Source organism: Eulemur rufifrons, chromosome 24 (genome assembly GCF_041146395.1).
Source record: "Eulemur rufifrons isolate Redbay chromosome 24, OSU_ERuf_1, whole genome shotgun sequence".
Lineage (NCBI taxonomy): Eukaryota > Metazoa > Chordata > Mammalia > Primates > Lemuridae > Eulemur > Eulemur rufifrons.
Window position 1 is genome coordinate 15,490,089 of NC_091006.1, and position 22,435 is coordinate 15,512,523.

The following is a 22,435-nucleotide window of genomic DNA, read 5'->3' on the forward strand; positions in this document are numbered from 1 at the left end:
TCCATTTTGAGTTGACTTCTGTATATGGGGTGAGATAAGAGTCAAATTTCTTGCTCCTGCATATGGATATCCAGTTTTCCCATCACTCTTTACTGAATGCGCTACCCTTTCCCCATTGTGTGGCACCTTTGAAAATCAATTGAACATAAATGCTTGGGTTTATTTCTTTGCTTTCTGTCCTGTTCCATTGATCATTGTTTTTGTGCCAGTTCCATGCTGTCTTCATTCGCTAAGGATTTTTAGGAGATTTTGAGAGCAGGTTGCTTGATGCCTCTGGCTTTGTTCTTTTTGCTTAAGGTTATTTTGGCTATTTGGGGTCTTTTGCAGTTTCATTCAAATTTTAGGATTTTTTTTTCCTATTTCAGTGAAAAATGCCATTGGAATATTGGTAAGGATTGCATTGAGTTTGTAAATTGCTTTGCAAGTGTAGACATTTCAACAATATTAATTCTTCCAATCCATGAACACAGGACATCTTTCCATTTATTTCTGTAATCTTTAATTTCATTCATCAACATTTTATAGTTTTCAGCATGGAGATCTTTAACCACCTTGGTTATATTTGCTTTCACCTATTTGTTTGTGGCTATTTTAATGGAATTTGGTTTTTTGTTGTTTTTTTTTTTTTGAGACAGAGTGTCGCTTTGTTGCCCTGGCTAGAGTGAGTGCCGTGGCATCAGCCTAGCTCACAGCAACCTCAAACTCCTGGGCTTAAGCGAGCCTACTGCCTCAGCCTCCCGAGTAGCTGGGACTACAGGCATGTGCCACCATGCCCGGCTAATTTTTTCTATATATATTTTAGTTGTCCAGATAATTTCTTTCTATTTTTAGTAGAGACGGGGTCTCCCTCTTGCTCAGGCTGGTCTCGAACTCCTGACCTTGAGCGATCCACCCGCCTCGGCCTCCCAGAGTGCTAGGATTACAGGCGTGAGCCACCGCGCCCGGCTGTGGCTATTTTAAATGGAATTTTTGTCTTGATTGATTTTGGGATAGTTTGTTGTTGGTGTGTAGAAATGCTACTGATTTTTCTACATTAATTTTGTATCCTGCAACTTTACTAAATTTGTTTGTCAGTTCTAACAGTTTTTTGGTTGAGCCTTTAGGGTTTCTATATATAAAAGCATGTTGACAGCAAGCAGAGACAATATCACGTCTGCTTCTCCAATTTGAATGTTTTTTACATCTTTTTCTTGCCTAATTGCTCTGCCTAGTACTATGTTAAATAGGATTGGCAAGAGTATGTATCTTTGAACAAGGATTCATCCATCCTCTTCCTTTAGAGAAGACCGGTTCCAATTACTCTGTGGCCGGACTCTGAGTGCTTACGTATGTGTGTGTCTGGGCATGTGGGCGCCCGGGGGAGGGATGTTGATACTCAAGGTCCCATGGCAGTGACAATAGACGGATATTTAAATGAAGGTCATCTTTCCCCTGAAAATCATAGCGATAACCCACTCACTGTCCTTAAAGCTTGAAGGCGGGACCACAGGATGAGGAGGACGGTTCTAAGAAAGGAAACAAGGACACCCAGGAGGCAGAAATGAGTCAAGGGTTGTACCCAGGAAGATGGGGGTGGATGCTGTGGCTAAAAAGAACTGGGAAGTCCATGAGAGGAACTGTTTGGTAGAATGAAAACCCACAGTCCAGAACCAGGAGAGGAGTCGTTTTTTTCTTCCCTTATTGCCCTGTATGTCCCCTTTGTGTTCACGGCCACAAGGCAGCTCAACGTGAACTGCACCGTCAGATGCTCGTGTGTCTCTGCTGGTCGGAGTCTGCCGTGGGCCCGAACCAGCAGCTTCCCTGAGGCATCTCCAGGGCGTTGAGACGACTGCCATGGTGAGGACCCGCAGCGCCGGGCTGAAGGAGGGAAGGAGGCCCCGTGGGGAGGCTCCGAGAGGGAGGAGGGGCCCTCATCATCCTCACCTGGGAGGGGCCAAGGTAGAAGGCACTGGGTCTGTTTGCCCCTAAGTCCTAAACTTCTGTGAGATGAGCACAGATAAAGTAGACAGTGGCTGGGGATCAGCAGAGACCCCACTGCTACCTAAAATGTCTCCACAGATCCAGGAGCCTACCTCAGCCCCAGCCCTGGGGAAATGAGAGTCAGGCTCCTGGGGAGGGGGCTAGTTCCCCTTCCTCTGGGGCTGCTGATGGGACAACCCCATGACAGGAAGGACCCAGCCTCTAAATGGCCACACCCTGAGTGTCTGTCTGTCCTGCAGGCACCGTGGTCTCATCCATCTGCCAGCCAGACCAGTGGGAAGACACGCCATGACCCTCACCCTCACGGCCCTGCTCTGCCTCTGCCTCTGGGAGGGACCCCACTCCACAGCCACGCCCTGCTCTAGCAGGAGACCCCAGGGGCTCAGGAGGCTCCTGGGGAGGACAGGACATGCTGAGCCTTCAGGGAACAAATCTCTCACAGGGAACTCTCTTCCAGGGCTGAGTTTGGACCCCAGGACCCGCATGCAGACAGGTGAGTCTGTGCCCAGATGTCCCAGGTCCCTCCTCCTCACTGAGGACAAGGGACACCCCTGGGCAGCTGGGGATGGAGAACAGCAGTTCTCGACTGACTGATGGGGACATCTGGAGGGTCCTGGGCTGAGAGTTGGAAATCTGAGTGGTGGAGCCATCTTGGGACCAAGTCTCTGATTTCCTTCCAGGGACCCTCCCCAAACCCACGCTCTGGGCTGAACCAGACTCTGTGATCACCCACTGGAGGCCAGTGACCATCTGGTGTCAGGGGACCCTGGACGCCCAGGAGTACCGTCTGTATAAAGAGGGAGTCTCAGCACACTGGGTCAGATGGAAACCACTAGAGCCTGGGAGCACGGCTAAATTTTTCATCCCACACATGACAGAGCAGTATGCAAGGCGATATTACTGTTGCTGTTACAGCCCTGCTGGATGGTCAGAGCTCAGTGACCCCCTGGTGCTGGTGGTGACAGGTGAGGGGACACTCGGGGGTCCCAGCCCCAGACTCTGCCCTCAGGAAGGGGGTCTGCTCTCAGGGGTGTCTCCCTCTCACAGCCCAGCCCTGGGGGGTGATGTGGGAGGTGTGAGCCCCATTGAACACAGCTGCCTCCTTCTCCCCTAGGATTCTACGGCAAACCCACCCTCTCAGCCCTGCCGAGCCCTGTTGTGACCTCAGGAGGGAACAGTACCCTCCAGTGTGTCTCACAGCTGAGATTCGATGTGTTCATTCTGACTCAGGAAGGAGAACACAAGCTCTCCTGGCATTTTGAGTCACGTGAACACCCCCGTGGGCGGTTTAAGGCCCTGTTCCCTGTGGGCCCTGTGACCCCCAACCACAGCTGGACCTTCAGATGCTATGGCTATCAGAGGAACGCCCCCCAGGTGTGGTCAGAATCCAGCGACCCCCTGGAGCTCCTGGACTCAGGTGAGAAAGGCCTGTCCTTGCCCCATGGTCCAGGGCCTGAGACAGGTCCCCAGCTGAGCCCCTGGTGGGACGGTGGGGTGAGGGGAGTGCAGGGATGCAGAGTGCGTGAGACAGTTAGACCAGAGATACAGAGGAAGGGAGAGAAAGTGAAAGCGGGAGGCTCAGGAAGAGAGACGGGTCCTCATGCGGCTGCGCTCTGGAACCTGCTCCTCCCTAGGGACCAGCTTAAATGTCATCTCCACGTGGGACCTTCGCTATGACACTGTCCAGGATAGACCTGCCTCCTTCTCACCTGTTAATGTCTATGTCTCTCTCTGTCTCCCTCTCTCTCCCGATACATATATATGTGTGTGTGTATATATATGTATGTATGTATATATACACACACCTACATTTACATATCTACAGTTTTATGTAGTTATTTAGTACATTTTTATATGTATGTATATACACATACACACATATATATGTAGTCTTATTCTGTTCATGCTACTATAGCAAAATACTTGAAACAAGGATGATTGATAAACAACAGGAATTTATTTCTCACAGTTCTAGAGACTGGGACGTCCAAGATTAAGACACCAGCAGGTTTGGTGTCTGGTGAGGGCCTGGTGTCTGCTTGCAGGACGGCGCCTTGAATGCTGTGTCCTCCAGAGGGGACGAATTCTGTCTCCTCACGTGGCAGAAGGGACAGAAAGGCAAGAAGGCAGCCTCGCTAGTTCCCTCCAGCCCCTTTACAGGAGCACTAATCCATTCACCAGGGCACAGCCCTCACGACACGATCACCAACCAAGGCCCCACCTCCTAGTACTGTGGCCCTGGGGACTAAGTTTACACATGGATTTTGGAAGGGACACAAACAACTGAACCGTAACCTATGCAATCTGCAGCTTAAAATTTTCATCCCTCTAACTAACTCTTTTCACTGCTACATGCCTACAGGTTTGCTCTTGGACTGCTCAACCACATTCACACTCTAGGGATTCGGAAACATGCTTAATGACCCACTTATTTGACACTATCAATTGGAAAATATGTCTGCATATATGTGTGTGTTAATATGTATATATGTGTATGCATGTCTGTTATGTATGTATGTGTTTATATGTATATATGCAAAAACATATGCATATGTAACAAACACACACACATATTCATCCCATTGTAGATGTCTGTGACTATTGGAGGAATTACTTGAAAAGCACTTCAGTGAGTGATGAGACCCCAGGTGACCTGGCTGAGGTGGGGTGAGGGGAAGCCAGCCCAGATGTCCACCCCTTTGTGCCCCTGACATTCAGGAGCCCCTGAGGACCAACCCCACATCCACAAAGCCTGAGTAGAGACTCTCATCCCCAGATGGATTAACTCACATGGTCCTGTGTCTCAAAACTAACCAGGAACATTCAAGGGCTCAACTAGTCCTGTGCTGAAAAGAAACTGTTCCAATGTCTTGGGGCACAGCCAAATGTGTTCCACAGCGACTCAGAAAAGAGACCAGAATACAAATAACACTTGGGGACTGGGAGGTTCCACTGAGGAGACCAGAGGGGGCTCTGACGCAGCAGAGAAAGGTTCACTGAGGATCTACAGAGAGTTATGGCGTGAGAAGTGGGTAACATAAGAGTCTATCACCCAGGCAGTGTTGGCTCAGGTCTCCACAGCTCCTCACCCCACCCCTCTGTTTTCATGCTCAGGAGCAGCTGAGACCATCAGCCCAACACCAAGCAAGTCAGACCCCACGAGTGGTGAGTGAGGAGACCCTCTCAGTCATGGGCTGGTCACAGAGGGTCAGGCCCTGTCCAGGGGAGGACGGTGTCCTGGGGGAACCTCCAGGGATCCTGGGTTACTCTGGTCTACCCTGACCTCTGTGACCTCCTGTCCACAATCCCCAGCCCCACACCCCCGGGATTACACAGTGGAGAATCTCGTCCGCATGGGCGTGGCTGGCTTGATCCTGGTGGCCCTCGGGATTCTGCTGTTTGAGGCTCAGCACAGCCAGAGAAGACACCAGGATGCAGCCGAGAGGTAAACTCCAGAGATAACAACGCACCATCCAGAGTGCGAGAGCCTTGGAAACAAATCTGATGACCCCAGGAGGTTCTGGAAGAAAGTCTGGGGCAGAAGTTGGGGAGCTGTCTGCTGACAATGTCGCAGGGAGGAGACAGGGTCAGGTGCAGGAGGAGGTCTGCGTGTCTGTAGGGGACTCTGCCTCCCCGGCTCTGGTGCTGCCCTCCCTCCGCTTGTTGACTCTCCTTGACTGTCCCTCCCTCCGTCCTCTCCCTGTGCCGTGAGGGCACATCCCCCAGGGCAGGTTGGAGCTCACAGCTCTTTGCACCTCGTGCTCTCCTCCACTGTCACGTGACACATTTTTCTTTATTTCTAAGTACCACTTCCCTGATATGTGTGACTGATCACCTCTCTCTTCAGCTCTGAACATTGATTTGGATTAAATAACTGAATAAATGGGCAAAAATTAGATCCCGGTCTTCAAAAGATACATCCAAAAGGATGCCCTAGCACCTGTGTGGACTCTACATTCCCTTCACTCTTCATCAGGTGCTAACTGTGTACTTTGTCTGGAAATATCGTCACTTGGAATCTACACACTGGTGCTTGAAGGGGCAGCTTTGTGGTGTGCTGCTACCCCAGCTCTCTGATAAAAAAAATTGAAAAAAAATCCCTGATTTATAGCGTTTGCTCATTACTTTGGCCCCTTCATGACCAACTTCAAGGTGCCAATATGACATCACGTAATGCAGAGCTGGGACGTTGTGGACAGAATCGTCGTTCACAAGTGAGTATGAGCCAGATGCAGCATAACTTGGTGACAGTCTCGATGCGCAGCAATGTTTCCTTTCACTTGCAGGTTGTGATCATTTCTGCCTCCTTGTTATGGTGCAGTTTCAGTAAAATTGTGATGCCAAAATCATAGCACAACAGAGGGAAAAGAAGTAAAGAGCAACATCATTTTTTGTTGAGAACATGCAGATGTAGAATTGCAGTACATGACTCGTAGGAGTGCAAATTGCTTTGGTCAATTATCGGAGAAGATTGGAATTGTCTGGTTAAATAGAGGAGAAACACGGCTCTGACCCTTAAGTATATGCCGTAGAGAAAGTGTGTACATATATACCAGGATACCTTCACAAATGTGCTACGGGTGCTCTTCCTATTAGCCAAAAACGATAAAATACAACAATCCATCTACCAAAAAAACCAAAGACAGTGTGGTAAATATATCCAGTGGTGTATTATTTATAAGGTAGTGAAATGCATAAATGAAAATGACAAACCATAACATAGTTCAGTTTTCAAACATGGTGGGGAATAAATGAAAGATTATAAAAAGAACGTGTACACGGTTATCTCATTACATAAAGTTCAAAAGGAGAGAACATTTATTATTTATGGAAACATAGTACAGTCACCTCTTTCATTCCTGATAATGATTATGTATGTTTCTTTTTTGCTCTGACATCCTACATTTTTGATATGTTGTAATTTTATTATCTCTTCCTGCTTCATAACTTCAAATATAGATCCCATGAATGACTGAGGGCTTCATTTATTTCATATAGTATTTACAGGTTTAAAATATAGGCCGGGCGCGGTGGCTCACGCCTGTAATCCTAGCTCTCTGGGAGGCCGAGGTGGGCGGATCGTTTGAGCTCAGGAGTTCGAGACCAGCCTGAGCAAGAGCGAGACCCCATCTCTACTAAAAATAGAAAGAAATTATATGGACAGCTAAAAATATATATAGAAAAAATTAGCCGGGCATGGTGGTGCATGCCTGTAGTCCCAGCTACTAGGGAGGCTGAGACAGGAGGATCGCTTGAGCCCAGGAGTTTGAGGTTGCTGTGAGCTAGGCTGACACCACGGCACTCACTCTAGCCTGGGCAACAGAGTGAGACTCTGTCTCAAAAAAAAAATATATATATATATATATAATGTATTTTACTGTTAACTATTAAGTAATTGCACTATAGAAAGGGAACATAAGGTGTAAGAAAGCAACTGGGAAAGACTGAGAGATAATTCCTTTCTTGTCTAGTAAACACTTAGTAGTTTATGTCTGATGCATACCTGAAGTATGCGTCAGTTTATGCTGTGTGTATTTCAGGGATACGTGAGTGGATGAATGAACCTTTATTGGTGCTATTTCTTCCTTGTTTATAGCTTCTTTAAAACATAAAATGTCAACTTTTATTATTAAAAGAATTCTGTATTATATTACTTTTTGAATGTTAATATTGCCAATAGCTAGTTTTAGTAGCATACCTTTGCAATACCCTTATTGATTTTAAATACTTTTTTGTCATTTTATTTTACATGGATCTATTGTGCCTAATCGCTGGGTGATTTTGGGGGGTGTGGGGCTTAAATTCCTTAAGTAAGTAAATTACTCTTACACATACATGGTAATAAAAGTATAATTTAGAAGAATTAGAGATATTTTTAAGTATTCATTCAATTACATATTTTGATCAACATTCATCCTCTTTATTTACAGAGGACAGCTTCTAATCACACAGTAGCTGAACTCAGATAGTACTCATATATGTACATCTGTGCGTGTGCATGCTTGTGACTATGCATATGCGTATGTGTAATTTTCCAAAGTTTTCACTCCATTTCCCCTCACTTTCTCCATTTTCAGTTCATTATTCCTCTAACCGAATTGCATGATATAGAACTGCTTTCTCTGAATATGAACACAATAAAATAGTTAGAAACTTATGGCTCTGGAAATGCCTTCCTTTTAATCTCAATCTATCAGAATGCTTTAAAATGTTCTTTTACATTAAGGAAAGAATAATATTAATATTTAATACATAGAACTACGCCTGATGGTTAAGGATCTACCCCCCTATCCCTCCTCACCCCTCACGAAGGTGAAGCCTGCCGTGGTGGGTTTAACGTGTGAGACACGGATCCCACCAGGTCGTCTTGCCCTGGACTGCTTCATGCTTAAAGATTTGTCCACGCCTGACCCTTTAACGGTGCCCTTAATAACTATGTATCTCTTGAGCTTTCGTAGGACATCATCCTCACTTCCTTCCTTCTGACGCCTAAGGTAGATGTGACTTTGTCCTTCCACATTCTTTTCCTCTCTAGACCCTAGTTTTCCCTTTGGGTTCTCAGTATCCCCCCATGCTGGAAAACTTGCCCAATATTATTTTCCAGTTTCATAATTGGCTCATCATCTGTGTCTTGTCTTTAAAGGAATGAATGTTTTGATCTTGTTCATTCAATTGGATTTCTCACCTCTCCGATTTCTAATTCATTTTGACCATGCCCATTCAGCTATAGTATAATCTATATTGTTGGGTCAAACATTCAATTTCCTCCTGTATTTTTTGGATATATAAATTTGCTTACTTTAAAATGGGTCTCATATGCTCCCAGGATTCTGTTTCTTTGGGTATGGTAACCCCCATTAATGAGGCTGTAGATTGTTGATTGTGGTACTTTCATCAGCATTAGCATTTCCTCCTTCTTTTTTTTTTTTTTTTTTGAGACAGAGTCTCACTCTGTTGCCCAGGCTAGAGTGAGTGCCGTGGCGTCAGCCTAGCTCACAGCAACCTCAAACTCCTGAGCTCAAGCGATCCTCCTGTCTCAGCCTCCCGAGTAGCTGGGACTACAGGCATGCACCACCATGCCCGGCTAATTTTTTCTATATATATTTTTAGCTGTCCATATAATTTCTTTCTATTTTTAGTAGAGATGGGGTCTCGCTCTTGCTCAGGCTGGTCTCGAACTCCTGAGCTCAAACGATCCGCCCACCTCGGCCTCCCAGAGTGCTAGGATTACAGGCGTGAGCCACTGCGCCCGGCCAGATTTCCTCCTTCTTGCTGTTTTTCATTTGACTGCTCACCTCCTGCACAGTTTACCTTTCATAAAAGGTTTCCCTTGTGGCTTCCTTGGAGCTCAGAGCTGAAAGGGGTGGGGGTTGCTCCATCTGCTGTAGCCATGAGGCATCCACTGTCCCAGAGTTAGCGTCTGCTCAGGGTTGTATGGGCAGTGACGGGTCCAGTGGAGCCTCACGCTCACATTGTCACCATGTCTGACAACACTGCAGTGAATCTGCCCCACACTCACAAAGATGGCTCAGTGGTGACCGTGGGCCCAGGTAAGGGAGTACAGGTATTCCAGCCCCCACCTGCAAAATTTGAGAGAAGGGAAACCATAGCTCCAATCTCACTGCAGAGCCATATCTCCCCCCCTGTCTGCGAGGACCCTGGGGATCTTTTTCTGTCCCACGCTGTGCTGGAAACTTACCTGTTATAATCCCTTGATGGTCCCAGACACTGGTGGCCACTCAGCTTTGATCTCTCCTCTGTCTTATGGTGCCCTACCCACTTCAGGAGCTAGCATTGCTCTTTCTGTGCATGAGACCGTAAGTATATATTATAGAAACATTGTAAGTATCATTTTTTAGTATTAGGGACAGATGGGGCTTCTTGCATGGACATATCAATTGTTGACCTTGACTGAAGAATCTAACACCAGAATCCTTTCATGTCTCCAAATCTTCGTGTCTGGAAATTAATTATGACCGAGCCCCACCATGTCCCAGGCACATCAGGCTCCACAACCACTATGAGAAGTGTGGTTTATAATGACATGCTCCAGGCCAGGTGCAGTGGCTCACACCTGTAATCCTAGCAGTCTGGGAGGCCAAGGCGGGAGGACTGCTTGAGCTCAGGAGTTCAAGACCAGCCTTGGCCGGGCGCGGTGGCTCACGCCTGTAATCCTAGCACTCTGGGAGGCCGAGGTGGGCGGATCGTTTGAGCTCAGGAGTTCGAGACCAGCCTGAGCAAGAGCGAGACCCCATCTCTACTACAAATAGAAAGAATTTATATGGACAGCTAAAAATATATAGAAAAAATTAGCCGGGCATGGTGGCACATGCCTGTAGTCCGAGCTACTCGGGAGGCTGAGACAGGAGGATTGCTTGAGCCCAGGAGTTTGAGGTTGCTGTGAGCTAGGCTGACGCCACGGCACTCACTCTAGCCTGGGCAACAGAGCGAGACTCTGTCTCAAAAAAAAAAAAAAAGACCAGCCTGAGCAAGAGCAAGACCACATCTCTATTGAAAGTAGAAAAATTAGCCAGGCATCTTGGCATGTACCTGCAGTCCCAGCTATTCGGGAGGCTGAGACAGGAGGATTAGTTGAGCCTAGGAGTTTGAGGTTGCAATCAGCCTCGATGACGCCACTGCACTCTCTACCCAGGGTGACAGAGTGAAATTCTGTCTCAAAAAAAAGCATGCTTCCATGCTCCAAACAAGGAAACTGAGGCCCAGACAAGGGAGGTTATGTGCCAGTTTACATGGGCAAGGAATGATGGAGGAATATTTAAAATAAAGATCCATGAGATGAAGACAGATCAGCTTTCCCTTCAAACCCAGAGCACTAAGTAAACCCATTGCTCCCTAAAGCTTAGAGACAAGACCACAGAAGAAGGATGCAAATTCTACCCCAGGGAAATTACCTGTATCAGAAATTAAACAAGGGACATCACTACAGATCCTGCAGACTTCAAAAGATTATAAGTGGACATCATGAAGAAATTATCCAATTTAGATGATGTGAACAAATATCACAAAAGCATCAATCATCAAACACAGCCTCTGGGAGGGAAAAAAAAATGGCAGACTAGACGCAGCCTGCCAGCTCGCCGCTCCCATGGAAAGAAGGGAAAGGCACAGGTTACTGCACTTGTACTCCTAAATCTATAAATCCAAAAAAATAAACAGTAAAAGCAATGGGATACTGTAAATAATGTTATTTTTATATAAGTGAATATATTTGGGAGAATAGAAAGAAAGCTTTTGCTACTGCATAACGGTCAGCATCTGCTAAAAAGCCTAAGTGAAAATTGAATGAGGAACATGATATTTACATTGTCTCAAAGTATCCATAGAAAACAGTTATTCATTACAAAGGACACATAACAACTTCACTGTGGAGAAACCTGGCAGATGCCAAATTAATGAAGCTATCAAGGCAAAAATCACCAATAAGGAACAGATGAGGACAATGTCACCTGTGTGGTATTCCACCCGCGAATGCACAACCAGCACCTAATCACGAGGTGTCACTGGACAAACCTCTTCCCCTGGATTCTCTCACAGTTTCTTCCTCTGCAGAGTTTCTTCTCCTCCATCTGCCCTCAGGCATCTCCACACATCAGCACCTGCTGTGACCAACAGCTGTAAGAAAAGTCACCCTGAAGATCCCCATTCATACTCCTGCTTTAAACAGGATTGATCCAAACAGGATTCCATGGCCTCAGAAGATACGGAGATGAACACAGACCACTGAAGTGTGGGGAGAAGCAGCACCTGGGGCAGAAAGCATTGCGCTCTGACCTTCAGCCTGAAACGCAGCCTGGGCTGTCTTTCTTTGACGACACATCTGGGAAATGTCTGAAACACAGAACTAGGGTTATGACAGGCAGAAATTGTTTCCTGAAAAGAAGTCAGGCACCTTATTTGGGACCACTGCAGAGGCTGAGATGTTGGGAAATAGCTGTTTTGTTTCCTGTGAAAGTTTCAGTGTTGAAAACGGACTGAGGGTGGTGGGTGCACTGACATCCTCCTAGTCAGCGAGACCTCGGGGCTCTTTCCTCTCTTCCCTCCATGCAGGGGGGCAGGCAGGGAAGTGGTCCTGCTTCCGAAACTCACCACCCAGCTCTGCCAAACTCCATGCAGAAGGGCAGTAAGTCACGTGTTCATTATCATCATTTTGTACATTTAGAATAAGCCTTGAATTTCACTGTTGTAATTTTTCCTAATTAGTCTCCTCACTAGTATGTTATTAATTTATCGTGTACGAATAACTATTTCTAAGTGAAGCATCAATGACAACTTAATCACGAATTAACAATGTTACCACTAGAAATGTATCCCCATTAGTCTTCTCGCAGCTGTGTTGTCTATTTATTATTAATTAATATTTTTAAATTAAACATTGGTGACAAAGTATTTAATAATGAATTATTTTACTATTAATAATGTGCCCCTTAAGAAGCCTCATCACTGCAGTTTTATTAATTTACTATTGATTAATAAATATTCTTAAATTAATAATTGATGATCAATTAATCAATTATTGATCATTTATTCTTAATAATGTATTTATTTGTTATGGGAATGTCCATTTATTGTGTTTTACATGCTGGACCACGGTGTGAGATGTGCTGGTGATTTGATTAAACAATGAAAAAGATGTGGTTTATAATTTAAACAGACATTTTATTTGCTTAACTTCTTCTGTTCGTCTACAAAATCCTTATGAAAAATTCTGAAATACACATCCTTCCCCAATGGGAACAATTATTCATTTAGACACAGACAGACATTGAATGTGTTGGTAACATAAAATTGGTTTCAAATATAGGATAAGCCACGTCTTTGAAAGTCCTGGATACCATAATCTTCCTTACTGGTAACATAGTAACGTGCTGTGTCCTGTGGTATTTTCCCACTAAAGCATTCACTGTTGACTTCACTATTTAGTAAAATATCCTATCACTTGTACAGACCCCAGAACCACCGTGGAACCTGGAGTCTGCCAGGCACTGTGGAGGGTTATGGAGATCGGGAGATTGATGGTTGGGTCTCTGAACGCACCCTGCAGTTACTGCATCAGGTCTGGAGTGCTCACGGTGTAAAGGCATCCCCAGCAACTGGTGCTGCTTTTCTGACTGATGGAATAAGAGACACGATGGAAGGGAAGGCCAGGTGGACGGCACTGGAGATGCTTCTCCCTAACAGAATAGTGAAACCAAAGTAATCCCACACATCTGGAGAAAGTGCCAGGACAGTGACTCCATCAGGATTTTCACATGCTTTTTCCACTCCCTTATTTGACCTGTGCAGAAAACAGATTGATTTTGGAGAATGGCAGTGGACTCTTGTATTAATAAAACAGATGGAAATTTCAATTTCAGCTGAGGAGCTTCAATTTCCTGTTGAGGCTTCGTTACTGGAGAAAATCCACAGGTCCCCTGGCACTTGTGTGCAGCTACTGATCTGGGAAAAGAGTATCTTCTCCGTGTGGATTGCAAGGGCTCTCAGAGTCAGCAATGCATGTCCACTGCCCAACTTCAGGGCTATACTGACTCTGCAGCCCTCTGTCAGCTGGTCGGCAGGGACCATGATCACCTCTCCACGGCACAGAACGTCATAGGGATTCTTTTTTTTTTTTTTTTTTTTTGTTGAGACAGAGTCTCACTTTGTTGCCCAGGCTAGAGTGAGTGCCGTGGCGTCAGCTTAGCTCACAGCAACCTCAGACTCCTCGGCTTAAGCGATCCTACTGCCTCAGCCTCCCGAGTAGCTGGGACTACAGGCATGCGCCACCATGCCCGGCTAATTTTTTCTATATAGATTTTTAGTTGTCCATATAATGTCTTTCTATTTTTAGTAGAGACGGGGTCTCGCTCAGGCTGGTCTCGAACTCCTGACCTTGAGCGATCCACCCGCCTCGGCCTCCCAGAGTGCTAGGATTACAGGCGTGAGCCACCGCGCCCGGCCCATAGGGATTCTTTACATCATTGATGCACTGATTGGATCTGTTCAACAGGAAGTAGTAAATACTCTAGACAGTTTGCGAGACCACGTGTTCCAGAGAATGGGTAATAAATCATCCTTAAATTCAGGTTTTGCTGCCTGAGTAAAATGTCTAGGAGTCCAGCTGCCTGAGGCACGCTGAGGTAAGTCCTCCCAAGGTGAAGACACGTCACTCCATCTGACCTCTTATTCCTAAGAAACAAGTCCAAGGCCTATCTATGGGCCTCTTTTTAAATTTGGAGACATACCTCCTTGGATATGTCACCTCAACCCATTTATTAAGTACCTTGAAAGGCTGCTGGCTTTGAGTGAGGCCCAGAATGAAAGGAATCTTTGCAACAGCTGCAGCTGCAGACAGCCTGAGCCTGTGACCCAGCAGACGCAGTGGTGTTCGAAGCACCTGAAGCAGATGAGGATCCTATACAGAGCCTTTGGCAGGAAGCTTTAGATGAATGTACAACACAGTTGTCTACGATTCTGAAGCCACACTGGGCCGTTTCTGCAGAGATGGTTCTCAATTTGTGACACAGCTTCTAGCTTGCTACTGGGCTGCAGTAGAGACTGAACACTTGGCCTTGAGTGGGCGGGTCACCATGTGACTTGAGCTGCCATCAGGAACTGGGTGTGGACTGACCAACCAAACTTGCACCCGGCCAGGCCCAGCTGTTCTCCGTCATCAAACAGAAGTGGTTCATACGAGATTTGGCTAAAGGAGTTTGTGAAGACATGTGGTAGGCAGAGTAATGACCTCCCAAAGGTGTCCACGTCCTGGTCCTCAGAACCTGTGAATACGGTACCTTACGTGGCAAGAGGGACTTTGCAGATGTGATTAAGTTAAGGATCTTGGGGTGGGGAGATCATCTTGGATTATCCAGGTGGGCCCAATGTGATCCCAAGGGGCCTTATACATGAAAGAGGGAGGCAGGAGGGTGACATCAGAGAAGGGAAGATGGAAGCAGAGGCTGGAATAACATTACTGCTGGCTTTGAGGATGGAAGGGGATGAGAGTGAAGGAGTGCAGGCGGCCTGCAGATGCTGGAGGAGGTAAGAGAACAGACTCTCCCTGGAGCCTCCAGTAGGAACACATCCCTGATGACAAGTGACGACAGCCCAGGGAGACGCCTTGTGGACCTCTGACAGCCAGAACTGTAAGATAACAGACCTGTGTTGTCTTAAGAATCTAAGCTAGTAGAAATTTCTTAGAGCATCAATATGGAGCTACCACACTGGGTATCTCCTTTATGATAATCTGAGTTCTGTAAGCTCAGGATTTCAACAAATTTGGTCACTGATGAATTTCCATGGTCAGGCACATTGCAAAACTCAATAAATATGTGTTGATACTTTGTCAGGAGGTAGTTAAGACCAGGAAGACAGCGGCCACAGATCAAGGGAGACCCCATTTCTGTCTCAAATATCTCCAGAGAGCCTACTGCGCACCGCACCCCTGGGGAAACCAAAGCCAGGCTCTTAGAAATTTCCCCTTCCTGTGGGGCTGGTGATGTGACAACCAGTGGCGGGAAGGACCCAGCCTCCAAGTGGCCACACCCTGTGTGTCTGTCTGTCCTGCAGGCACCGTGGTCTTCTCCGTCGGCACAGCCAGGGCCAGTGGGAGGAGACGCCATGACCCCCACCCTTATGGCCCTGCTCCTCCTCGGTGAGATGTCAAGAGTGGGAGGGGAGACCTGGTCTGAGAGGGACCCCACCCCACAGCCAGGCCCTGATCTAGCAGGAGACCCCAGGGGCTCAGGAGGCTCCCGGGGAGGACAGGGCATGCTCAGCCTTCAAATCTCTCACAGGGAACTCTCTTCCAGAGCTGAGTCTGGGCCCCAGGAACCACGTGCAGGCAGGTGAGTCTGTCCCCATCTGTCCCAGGTTCCTCCTCACTGGGGACAAGGGGACAGCCCTGGGCAGCTGGGGGTGGGGAACAGCAGCTCTGAGCTCACTGATGGGGATGTCTGGAGGGTCTTGGGCTGAGAGCTAGGATCCAAGGGGTGGGATGTCTTGGACCCAGTCTCTGATTTCCTTCCAGGGACCCTCCCCAAAGCCACGCTCTGGGCTGAGCCAGACTCTGTGATCACCTGGGGGAGCCCTGCTACCATCTGGTGTCAGGGGACCCTGGATTCCCAGGAGTACCATCTGCAGAAAGAGGGAAGATCCGTGGAAAGACTGACACCACTGAAGCCTGGGAACAAGGCCAAGTTCACCATCCCATCCATGACAGGGCACTATGCAGGGCGATATCACTGTTACTACCACAGCCCTGCTGGATGGTCAGAGCCCAGTGACACCCTGGAGCTGGTGGTGACAGGTGAGGGGACACTTGGGGATCCCAGCCCCAGGCACTGCCCTCAGAAAGGGGTTCTGCCCTCAGGGGTGTCTCCCTGTCCCAGCCCAGCCCTGGGGGTGACGTGGGAGGCATGAGCCCCATTGAACACGGCTGCCTCCTTCTCTCCTAGCACCCTACGGCAAACCCACCCTCTCAGGCCTGCCGAGCCCTGTTGTAATGTCAGGAGGGAACGTGACCCTCCAGTGTGGAGCAGAGACAAAATTTGGCAAGTTCGTTCTGACTAAGGAAGGAGAACAAAAGCTCTACCGGACAGAGGACTCACACCAAAACTCCTATGGGTGGTCACAGGCCCTGTTCCCTGTGGGCCCCGTGACTCCCGGCCACAGGTGGAGGTTCAGATGCTATGGCTATTACAGGAACACCCCCCAGGTGTGGGTGGGCCCCAGTGAACCCCTGGAACTCCTCATCCAAGGTGAGGAGGTTTTATCCTAACCTGTTCATTTTTTTGAGACCCCAAAAATGTCCCTATGAGCCTTGCTTCCAGTTGCACCAAAGTTGGGGAGTTGGGGTGAGGGAACAAGGGCTCCCGGGGCCACAGGCCCAGAGTGTAAGATACAGTGAGACCTGCAGGGCCAGGACAGGACACGGGAGGTGTTGGGAGGAACCAGCCCCTGCAGCCCATGGCATGTCCTTCCCCCCAGGTGTGTCTAGGAAGCCCTCCCTGCTCACGCCACAGGGCCCTGTCCTGGCCCCTGGACAATACCTGATCCTCCAGTGTCGCTCTGATGTTGGCTATGACAGATTCGCTCTGTCCCAAGAGGGGGGACATTTCCTCCCCCAGCGCCCTGGCCGGCAGCCCCAGGCTGGGCTGTCTCAGGCCGAATTCCCCCTGGGCCCTGTGAGCGGCTCCCATGGGGGCCGGTACAGATGCTATGGTGGACACAACCTCTCCTCCAAGTGGTCGGCCCCCAGTGACCCCCTGGACATCCTGATCTCAGGTGAGGAGCCCAGCAGGGTCAGTCAGGGACCAGACTCTGCACAGGCCCTGCCTGGAGATTCCCAGGGCTGATGGCCAGATGAGGGGTGGGGGTCTCAGGGATGAAGAGGGGCAGACAGAGACAGGGGTGGTGGGGGAGGGAGAGACTCAGAGATCACAGAGACAGACAGAGACACTGAGGGTCTTCAGAGAGAGGCCTTGGGGAGGTCTCAGCTCAGACGACCCCCCACCCCTCCTTCCTCTCCCTAGGACAGCTCCCTCACAAACCCTCCCTCTTGGTGCGCCCGGGCCCCACAGTGGCCTCAGGACAGGATGTGATGCTGCTGTGTCAGTCACAAAGTCCGATGGACACTTTCTTACTGACCAAAGAAGGGGCAGCCAATCCCCCCCTGCGTCTCAGATCAAAGTCCAGAGCTGGGCAGTTCCAGGCTGAATTCTCCATGAGTCCTGTGACCTCAGCCCATGGGGGCACCTACAGGTGCTACGGCTCACTCAGCACCTCCCCCTACCTGTTGTCACTGCCCAGTGACCCCCTGGAGCTCATGGTCTCAGGTAAGGACCCCTGACCCTGTCCTGTCTGAGCTCAAAGGGACAGCTCAGGCCCCTGCCCCAGGAGAGCTCTGGGACAACAAGGAATGAGGGGGGAGAAGGGGATGGGCCCCAGGGGAGGGTCCAGCCATGAGAGGTGGAAATAGACAGGACCTCCCACCCGTGGCCACCCACCCCTGAAATCTCAGTCAGGGTGCAGGGAAGGGAGAGTGGAATGAGCTGTGGGTGAACCTCAGAGGAAACGTATGAGACTGAGGGTAGAGGACAGAGGCCCCCACCCACCCACCTCCTGATGTCTCCTCAAATTCAGAACCTCCGAGTGTTCCAGCCCCTCACCCCCAGGTCCTGACTCCATGGGTAATGGGATCAGTTACCCTGATCCCAGAGAATCTTCCAGACTCATCTGAATCCTATTCCCAATATTAAAGGGAGGAGTCTGCTCCCCAGAGGAGGACCAGGGAGAAGGGTGAACATTAAGGGTGGGGTCTAGGGGCTCTGAGGATGGGGCAGCTGTGACCTCTGTGGTGGTCAGACGGGAGGGAGGTGTCCGAGATCCAGGCAGGAAGGAGAGACCAGAGCTGATGGGTGGAAGGGCCGGGTCTGCCCCCCCTCCCTCAGCAGGACACCCAGGAGCCATCTCGACTCACCAGGGAGCCAGGACCAGGGGAGGGAACAAGGCAGGTGCTTAGTCTAAGAGTCTGTTGGGAGGGACCCTGGGAGGAAGGTGGGGTCTGCGTTGGCTCAGCCTCTCCTTGGGAGGAGGAACTTCTGAGACAGCCTTTTCCCCTCCTGCCCTGCATTCCCCTCTGAATAAGGGGGAGTTGTCCGGGAGTGACCTCCAAAGACCCTTCCTTTCTGACCCCCTGGGCATCTGGGATGCGGCTCATCCTAGACCTGCTCCCGTCTCCAGCCCTCTCTGGGCCTGTCCTGCTCCTCCCAGTAATTGAGACGTGTCAGGATTAAAAAGCCAAGGCAGACGGGGGCAGGTGCGTGTGGTTTCTGTTCATTAGTGATGGAATTTCGTCTTAGTAAGAGGAAGCTCCAATATCATGCAAACAGCAAAGATTTATAAAACCCCACTGGTTCAGAATCTCCCCTCTCTTATGTACCACATGACATCTCCCGTATGTTTACTAAACCCACACCCACGCAGCTCTTCGTGATGCCCAGGCCCCTCACGTGTCTAGGACGGTGTGCAGTGAGCAGGAGGAGGAGAATGGGCCGGGTCCACAGGGTTTGGTGTCCAGGCCTGACTTGGAGCCAGGGAAGATGCAGTGGCAGGTGGAGGGGGAGGACAGGCCGGCGAGCTGCAGAGAGGACAGGAGGACATGCCCTTTACAGCTTTTATCTCTCATTTCCAAGAGACCCTGAGGATGGAGCCCATCACCCACACATGTGGGGTCCCTGGCCCTCTTAGGACAGAACAGGAGGCTACTCGGTCCCTGGTGGGACCTGAGTGTGGTGAGGGTGGGGCCCACACCAGACACGCTCCTTCAGAGAGAGGCTCCCCAGGCTGTGGGTACCGCTGGGCACGGCCCCTCCTGTGCTCACCTGTGGCCTCTGAGCTCAGTGCACACCTGAGACTAAGGAGGGACCTGCACCTGCGCACTGGGCAAGTTAGGGAATCACTGTGCAGCACGTCCTGTGTGTAACTCATTTCCATTCTGCATTTTCTTTACACACTTGTCTAATATTGTTCCCTGTTTATCTGAAACTTAAAGAAATAATTGAATATATGAATTTATAATTTTTAGTGATATGGATTTATGATTTAGAAATAAATACATTCCCATTTTGATTGGGACTTAATTTAATTTGTGCATTTGCTTTGGAAAATAATTTCTCATAATATCAAGTCTTCCTATTCTAACATTAAAAGTGGAGGTGAGTGAGACTCTGTCTCAAAAAAAAAAAAAGAAAAAAAAAATAAAAGTGGAGGTGTATTAATAAAATTAAGAAATGTTTTTGAAATTTCATTCATAAGCATTGTGTGCGTTTGTTCCAATTTAAAGAATTGTTCAAATTCTTTAATGATTTATAAGAGAGGTCTTGGATTCCTTTATATTTTCCAAGTAAGAGTTATGTATATACGAGAAAGCTGTTGGTTTGACTGTATTCATTTTATTTCACATTAACTTAATGCAGAATTCCTCTCTTCCATTAGATTTTCAATTGATCTTCTCTAATTTACTGATAAAATTTATATAAACTACAAGAAAATAGAAATTTCACTTCTTTATTTCTAAATTGCATGCCAGTTTTTCATACTTAAAATATTAATAAGTAGGTAACTACATAAGTAAATATTGAAAGTTTTGCTATATACATATTTATGTGTGATTCTGTAAATGACATATGTATATATGTGTGTATATCTACATGTATATACATTCATATTCATCCACATCCTCGATATTTTTGATGTGTTCTGTTTTTACGTGATTGTTATTGGTCTTCCCACCTAGATTAATTCTTCATAAAAGCAGAAATACTGTTTGATGAGCCTGTGATATCACCACCACTTAGAAAATATCCATTCGTATAAGTGCGTGTGTGAGTGCGTGCGTATGAATCACATTCCAGTTGTTCCCAACTATATGAAGAATTAATCAACATAAGATTAAAGGGGTGATGAGACCCCAGATGACCTGGCTGAGGTGGGGTGAAGGGGGGGCCGCCCTGATGTTCACCCTGAGCACCAACCCAACATCCATGGAACCTGGTTCTTCAGATGTTGATAAGTGAAAATGCTCCTTTCTGGGGTAATTAGCATAGGTGGTCCTCTGTTCCAGAATGAACAGAGAGCACACAAGGGCTCAGTTATTTCTATACTGGAGGGACCATTTTCTTTGCTGGTCCTGAGCTCTTAGTGTCCCTCAAAACTCTCTCCCAAAATGACTCAGAAGCAAAGTTGAATTCAAAGAACACAGGAAGGAAATAATTAATGAGACCTGAGAGAACCCTGCTACAGCAGAGAATGAGTTTACTAAGAAACTGCGTACAAGTCACATTATGAGGTGTGAATATACGCATCCCATCCTCCACCCTCCCACCTTCCTGACACCTGATGAATGTTACTACCATATATGCACATGCAGTGAGCACTGTCTGGGGGATGGACATACTTGTAGCTCTGACTCAGGTGGGGCAAAAGCAATATATGTAACCTAAATATTTGTACCCCCATAATATTCTGAAATTTAAAAAAATAATGGCAACAACATCATGTTGATAACAATAACAACATAAAAGTCACATCATGAGACATGAAGGAACATAGAATGCAGGGTCCAGGGAAGAGGCTGGGCTCGGGTCTCCTCATCTCCTTCCCCTTCCCCTCGGTTTTCATTCTCAGGAGCAGGTGAGACCATCAGCGCCTCACAAAACAAGACAGACCCCATGAGTGGTGAGTGAGGAGACCCTCTCAGTCATGGGCTGGGCACACAGGGTCAGACCCTGTCCAGGGGAGGACAGTGTCCTGGGGGAACCTCCAGGGAGGGATCCTGTGTGACTTTGGTCTGCTCTGACCTCTCTGATCTCTTTGTCCACAATTCCCAGCCCGACATCTCCAGGATTACACAGTGGAGAATCTTATCCGCATGGGCATGGCTGGCTTGATCCTGGTGGCCCTCGGGATTCTCCTGTTTCAGGATTGGCACAGCCAGAGAAGCCCCCAGGATGCAGCGGGGAAGTAAACTCCAGAGACAACAATGCACCATCCAGAGTGGTCGATCCTTGGAAGTAAATATGATGATCCCAGGAGATTCTGGAAGAGAATCTAGAGCATGTGCTGTCTGGACTGTCTGCTGGTCATTTCCAGAGGCGGGAATCACTGTCCGAGTGCAGGGACACTGCATGGAGTGTTTCTGAATAGGACCATTGAACTGTGATGCTTTTCCTCTCTGCAAACATTGACTTTCCTTGCTGGATCCCTCCTCCTCGCACCCCAGACATGCAGCTGCATCCCACATGGCAGCTTGGGGTCCACCCCTCTGTGTACCTTCATGCTCTGGTCCACTGTCACGTCACACAGTTCCCTTTATTTCTACTGGCCTCATTCCCTGATGCTCCTCATCAAGTCTCCATCTCTTCAGTTCAGAGTTCCAAACTTGTTTCAATAACTGAAACAGTGAGAGAATGTCAACTTCCAAGCAGGAAAAGATAAATCCAAAAGGATGCCCCCAACACCCTGTCTAGATTCTACAAGCCCTTCACTCTTTATCAGATGCTATTCATATAGTTTGTCCTGAAATATCATCACCTGAAATCATCACACTGACTTTTAAAGTGATAACCCAGTGGTTTGTTGATTCTGAAAAAGATACTTTTTAAATCCTCTGATTTGTGGCATTTGCCAAATTCTGTAGTGTAAATATTTTTTTCATGGCCAAATTCAAGGTACCAATGAGACATAACCAAATGCACATTTGGGAAGCAATGAACAGAATTGTATTCATACATGAGCCTGAACCATCTGCAGCACATCTCACTTATAGGTCAGACATATACCCTCTTATTTCCTTCATTTTAGAAGTAATGGTATTTCTGCTTCAGTGTTAGGGCACAGTTACAATGAAATTATGACACCATAATCCTCAAATACTCACATGATAACCAAAAGACAA

General features: G+C 47.8%; 3 protein-coding genes across 4 annotated transcripts in view; all 3 read left to right on the forward strand.

The window, feature by feature from the left end:
• Positions 1-22,435, forward strand: part of LOC138374230 (NACHT, LRR and PYD domains-containing protein 7-like) — a 672,516-nt gene that overhangs the window by 269,499 nt on the left and 380,582 nt on the right.
• LILRA5 (leukocyte immunoglobulin like receptor A5) lies at positions 2,269-5,485 on the forward strand. Its single transcript, XM_069458040.1, is given in 7 exon segments — positions 2,269-2,302; positions 2,438-2,473; positions 2,661-2,945; positions 3,095-3,397; positions 5,095-5,145; positions 5,293-5,400; positions 5,403-5,485. Coding segments are annotated over 7 exon segments (900 nt in total).
• LOC138374842 (leukocyte immunoglobulin-like receptor subfamily A member 6) lies at positions 15,598-21,505 on the forward strand. 2 transcript variants are annotated; one of them, XM_069458031.1, is made up of 8 exons: positions 15,598-15,631; positions 15,789-15,824; positions 16,007-16,285; positions 16,434-16,736; positions 16,966-17,262; positions 17,511-17,813; positions 21,166-21,216; positions 21,369-21,505. In XM_069458031.1, exons 1-8 carry the CDS (start codon positions 15,598-15,600, stop codon positions 21,503-21,505), a joined length of 1,440 nt encoding a protein of 479 aa, XP_069314132.1. The 2 variants fall into 2 exon arrangements, with proteins under 2 accessions (XP_069314132.1, XP_069314133.1); XM_069458032.1 differs by lacking the exon at positions 21,166-21,216.

What these genes read in the sequence shown, in the direction of transcription:
- LOC138374842 (XM_069458031.1), top strand. Translation starts at nt 15,598, where the DNA reads ATGACCCCCACCCTTATGGCCCTGCTCCTCCTCG. An exon ending in CCTGGAGCTGGTGGTGACAG is followed by an intron (nt 16,286 to 16,433) that starts GTGAGGGGACAC and finishes CTTCTCTCCTAG; the next exon opens with CACCCTACGGCAAACCCACC. An exon ending in CAAGACAGACCCCATGAGTG is followed by an intron (nt 21,217 to 21,368) that starts GTGAGTGAGGAG and finishes CACAATTCCCAG; the next exon opens with CCCGACATCTCCAGGATTAC.